Here is a 6000-nt window from a genome sequence, read left to right as displayed (position 1 = left end):
AGACCTTTTTTTTTTTTTTTTAAATGAGACAAGAAAATGTTAAATATGAGCAAACCCTGGTATTAATGAATAGCCACTTTAGGGTGAAGTTCCATTCCATGTTTTCTCTATTTCACATCACTCATTTAAGTGACAAATGATACCTTTTACTTTTTTTTTTTTTTTTGCCAAAGGTCTCTTGACAAAAGAAACTGTAGAAATACATGAGTCCCTGTGTTTACTGCTAATGAGAGATAAACCATATATCCTAAAAACACAGACCTTTCAGCTGATAACCAAACTCAAACAAGTCACACTTTTACTATGAGCTTGCTCTGTAGGTATAATTGTTGATATCTACAAAGATAAATATATATGTTCCATTGTTTGTGATGCTGTATCTTAGAATCAGCCTAAGGTAAACAGTAAAGGGAGTAACTTAAATTTCAAAACCATGCATCAGCATACATTTTTAAGTTTGCATAAAAGGAAGCCATACATTTCTGTTCTGCTTGAAAAATTTCAAGATATTTTAAGTAAAAATCTATTACAACATTTATATCTTGTTTCATAAAATAATAATAATGAAATGCATAAATATACAGATATTCACATATCTTTGGAATATATAGAATATTTGAAGATACACAAAAAATATTAGCAGTTGTTAGTTTGAATAATGTAAAAACTGTGTATGCAGGTAGAAATTTCAGAGAACTCCTTTATTTAACATTACTCAAGAGCATGAATTACTTTTAAAATACCTTAAAGATACCATCATGGGTCCTCCCTGGTGGTGCAACAGGTTAAAGCAAAGCACTACAAAGCTAGTAGCAGCCACAATAGCATGAGTTCCACCACCACCAGGGAGGTTACCCACATAGTGCAATAGACCTCTCCTATCTTGCCCGCTGCTCTCCTCAGTAGTGTACTTCATCAGTCTACCTGTTCTGCCCCCCACTCTGTCTCTGGTGAATCCTCTCACCGCCCCTGCACCTCTGGCCTATACCCCAGTTCTTTATGCATAATTAAAAAAAAAAAGATAAATTACCAAACAAAAAAGCTGAGTTTTCCAAAATACTTCATTGTATTCATTGTACACATAATTTTTCTGCAAGTTCCATATTGCTTGAAAAACCCACATTGAACAGGCACCCAAAGCATATACAGTGGTATGTTTAGGTAAAATTGGAAACATAATTTAAAAAAATTAAAATACTCTTGCTTTTATATTACACATATTAGAGTAAAAATTTGCAACAAATAATTTAACACACATCTATGAAGTATCAATTTGTGCCAGGCACTGCTATTTGCTAACAGAAGAAAAAAAAAATACAGCAACAAACAGTGTGGGGAGGGAAGGAAGTGCACTGGACTATGGTGATGTCACACTGGTGATTCGGTGATGGGAAGCCCATGGCGATCACAACCTAGATGGAAAAAGGCACAAAATGATGTAAAAATAAACTATTATAAAAAAAATAAATTCAGCAATAAAAAATACAGCAGCAATTTCACACACAATTCATTTATGCACACTATAGCTAATATTTAAGAAGGTTCTAAAACCACCATTGGATTCCAAAGTGTAAAGTGAAAATTGGCTGTAAGCAAAATTAATCTAGACTCCTTTCTTAGGAGAGCATCATGTTGGAGACCCATATACCATCTCTCGGCTTCTAGATCTAATGCAGCTAGTCTTTCTCTTCTGCACTGATGAGATCAGTTTCTTCAGGTGAGTATGTAATGATACAGTTGGCTTATGTTTAGGATGGATGGCAGTCTTCTTAGAAAACTTCAGCCCAATAGTAGAATTGCATTCAGTTATTCAGTTCTGTGTAATGTTTACATTATAGGAAGCATTTGGAACTAATACAGGCTGAAAATACAACAGATACACATTTAAAATCCCTTGCTTATTCAAAATCATATGCAGAAGTGGACTTGTGGGAGCTTAGCATTGGTGACACAATGAAGGAACTGTATTTCTTCCTTTCACTCTTTCCCTTTCCTTTTTTCTTTTTCTTGCATAGAACTGGAGTGCAAGCCAGAGGTGAGGGGTGTGAGAGAGAGATTCATCAGAGAATGAGTGGGGAGTAGAAGAGGCAGACCTACTGAAATACACTGCTGAGAGGAGAAGTGAGCAAGACAGGAGAGGTCTGCTGTGCCATGTGGGTCAGCTCCTTGGTGGGGAGAGTATCAAATTCAGGCCATCTCAGCACAATAATAATAGTGCTGAGACTCAACCCCTTGGCCACCAGGAAGGCCTTGTCGCATATTCTAATCCACTCCTCTGCCCACAGGCACTCAGGCTGTTTTCCATTGCTTCTTTATTACAACAATGCTGCAATGAAATAGGAGCACCAATATTCCTTCAAATTAGAGATTTTGATTCTTTGGATAACAAACTAAGAGTGGAGTTGCTGGATCATATGGTGTATCTATATTTAATATTTTGACAAACTTCCATACTGTTTCCATAGGGTTTGGGCCAGCCTGCTGTCCCACTAACAGCCCAGGATGATTCTAGGTTACATTTTAATTAAAAGGATATCTTTGTGTGAAATTGAAAGGCAGAAGCAAAGCATCAGACTTTCTTTCCCCTTTAATATTAATTTTTATTGCAGTAGTATTGGTGTACAACACTGGATGTGATTTAAGGATACAGGTTCACACCTCTTCAGATCTAAATTACCACACTATACCTACTGCCAAAGCACCAATGATCTTCCACCATAGATCATTAAGCCACCTCCCCACATTGCTCCAGCACTCCATTCTTTCCCTCCGGTGCCCTCAATGCAACAGGCGTTTTATGCTCTTAAGTTCATTATTCTCTTGGTTCTATGGGAAGGCTGGGGCCAGCAGCCTGTTCTGTAGTTCTCCAGCTCTCGCCAGATGCTTCCTTCAGCTTCTTTCTACTTCCTCATTTCATGACCATTTGTCCTTCCTAACTACTGACCCTGCTAACTTTAGGTCCAACAGAAAGACACCCACATCAGACATAAACTAATTAACTAGTTCCTACAATTATGTAAAGGCTAATAATACCCATAATAAATTTCACAGTTGTCCTGCTTCTTTGACTGAACTCTGATACAGGACTGGTGGTTAAAACTAAAGCATTAAAATTATTCTCTTTCAGCTTTACTTAGACTTGAATTCAAATCAATTAAATGCATATGCCCTGCATCTCTATTGTAAAGATAAGTCAACTCTCATGTTAAATGTGCAATGTAATGGATGTAACAGAGGGAGATCACTTCTAACTGGAAGTTGACTGGTCTGAATGCTAAGCAAAAAGATTTGGAGTGTATTAAAAGTGAATTTGGTTTCTAAAACCATATAAAATTTATCACTCACAGATGATATTATATTCTTCAGTATTATATTAAAAGAGGGTTTTAAAAGATTTTATTTTTGCCTAGAACTGGAGTACAGGACAGAGATGTGGGGGGTGAGAGAATTCACTAGAACCAAGAGTGGGGAACAGAAGCATCAGATTTAGTAAAATACACCAGGAAGGGGAGCAGCAGGTGAAACAGGAGAGGTCTGCTGCACTATGTTGGTTAGCTCCTTGGCCATTGATGATTACGCTGAGATTTAACCTTAACCCCTAGGCTACCAGGGAGGCCCCATGGAATTTGTATTTCATCATATGGTATAACTAATTCATCTGATTGTTAGATGACAAATAACCAGAAAAATTCTGAGATGAAGGAAAGGGACTAAATAAATGAAAGGCTAATTACTAGCTATGGAAAGGCTAACCATCTGATGATTAATTCCATTGAGAGTGACAACTGTTTATTAGCTTTTAATGGGTGTGTTGATGCAAAACACTTGAGAAAGGTAAATTAGCTAATGTGACAAATGAGAATATACTGATATTAATCTATGAATGATCTCACAAGAAATAAAGTTCATCAAGTCAGACTACTTAAAAATGGAAAATTTCAAGTAATAGATCACACACTTGCCATTCTACCTGAACTCTGCAGCATGAAAGACATACAATAAGACTTTCTCATATTTAATGATGTGGCCTTGATGAATAATAAATATGATAATGATACCCATGCATATTGCATTAGTTACTTATCATTAGAAAGTTAATTTTTAAGCTGTACGTATCTGACATGTCCTTATTAATATTTTGTCCCTTTTTTTCATACAACATAAACTGAAATATGGAATTTGGCATTTTGAAGACCTAAGTTCACATCTAGATATCAGCATAAAAATTTGTATGGCTGAAAAGAATATTAATATAACTGAGCTGCAACTGTCATTGATAAGAATGATGATGATAAATGCCAATAAAGAAAAACCTAGTACTTTTCACAATGGAAAAAGTGAAAGAAAGATTTTTGGTTTCCAGTAATTCTAAACCTGAAGTTATTCACCCCATTTCATCAACATATTGTGCCAATCTGCATAGGCAAAATGTATACACGACAAAGGAGTATTTCTTGACTGTTTTCTCAAAAGAAAACTACTGCTAAAAAAAGTTATTTGAAAATAATTAAATGTATATGATTGTAGGCAGTATGTGATAATGAATTGGTCAGCCAATTCATTAATCATACAAAAGATTAACTTAAAGCAAATAATAGGCCTAAAAGTAAAAGCTATAAAACTCCTAGAAAAAGACATGAGAAAATTCTTGTAATCTTGGGGGTGAGCAAATATTTCTTAGCACCAACAAAATAATAAAAGTTAAAATTTTTGAGAATTGAAAACATGTTTTTCAAAAAACACTGTCAAGAAATGAAAGTCAAAGAACAGGAAAAAACATACACAATATAAATATTTGATAATATGAACACCGATTATTTTGAGTCTTCCGGAAACTCAATAACAAAGTATCTTATTTCTTAATAAGATATTTGAGCATAAATTTTATAAAAGTAGATACACAAATAACCAATAAAGGAGATGAAAGGATTATGAACATCAGTCATCAGTGGTCATAAGTGAAACACATGTGGAAATCACATTAATAAAATACCACTACAATATTAAAAAGATAACAGTTTTAACAATTAAAAATACCAAATACTGGAGTTACTGGAATTTATATTCTGCAGATGGGAATGTAATTTCGTTCAATGTATTTTGAAAAACTGGCTGTTTCTTAGAAAGTTATATAAACACTTATGCTATATTACCCCAACATTTCAGTTCTAGGTACTCAAACTAGAAACAAAAATATACACTCAGTGTTACAACAAAAATTTATAGCAGCTTTCATCACCATAACTAAAAATGTGAAAGGACCCATGTGCCATATATCAAATGGTAAGTGGATAAATAATAGATAATAAAACTATGTAACATTTTTATTTACATTATTCAGGGATAGAAAGGATTGAGTATTCATATAAGCAACAAAATGAACCCTAAAATTATATATTATACTGACAGAGAAATCAGACACAGTACCTCTATGTGATTGCTTTTATGTAAAATTCTAGAAAATGCAAACTATACTAACTCAAGTAAGTCACTGGTTATGGAAAGGATCAGGATAAATTAATCGCATGGGTGTATGAGTATGAAGTCTTTGGGGGGTGATGAGCATATTATTTTCTCGAATGTGATTGTATAAAGTTTATATTTAAATGGGTATAATGTATTGCGCACAAAATATATCCTCAGTTAGGATTTTATTTTTTTAAAGATTTATTTATTTATGCATACAGAACTGGGGTACAGACCAGAAGTGCAGAGGCAGTGAGAGGACTCATCAGAGTGGGGAGTAGAATAAGCAGATTGGCTGAAATACACTGCCAAGGGGAGCAGTGGTTGAGACAAGAGGTGTGCTGTGCCATGAAAGCTCCCTGGCTGGGCACTGAATTCATGCCACAGTGGTTGCCTATAGCTTCATAGTGCTGAAACTTTAACCCCTGTGCCACCAGGGAGACCCTGAGTTTGCACCCTTTGTCCCTGTTGTTATCTATAATTTTTGACTACATACTCTGGACACAAGTCCAGTGTTCCTGGAGCATACAGGGT

General features: G+C 35.0%; 1 protein-coding gene across 1 annotated transcript in view; it reads right to left on the bottom strand.

The window, feature by feature from the left end:
- Positions 1–1370: 1370 nt before the first annotated feature.
- The window catches only part of LOC101619922 (chromosome unknown open reading frame, human C11orf73), a 61136-nt gene continuing 56506 nt past the window's right edge, over positions 1371–6000 (bottom strand). The window contains exon 5 of the mRNA XM_012725663.1: positions 1371–1412. Within this exon, the coding sequence (XP_012581117.1) occupies positions 1406–1412 (7 nt within the window). The 3' untranslated portion in view covers positions 1371–1405. The remainder of the gene's footprint in view (positions 1413–6000) is intronic.

This window comes from Condylura cristata, unplaced genomic scaffold (assembly GCF_000260355.1).
Source record: "Condylura cristata isolate star-nosed mole 26May11 unplaced genomic scaffold, ConCri1.0 scaffold00015, whole genome shotgun sequence".
NCBI lineage: Eukaryota > Metazoa > Chordata > Mammalia > Eulipotyphla > Talpidae > Condylura > Condylura cristata.
Note: the sequence above shows the minus strand (reverse complement) of the source record. Positions and strands in the feature narration are given on the sequence as shown.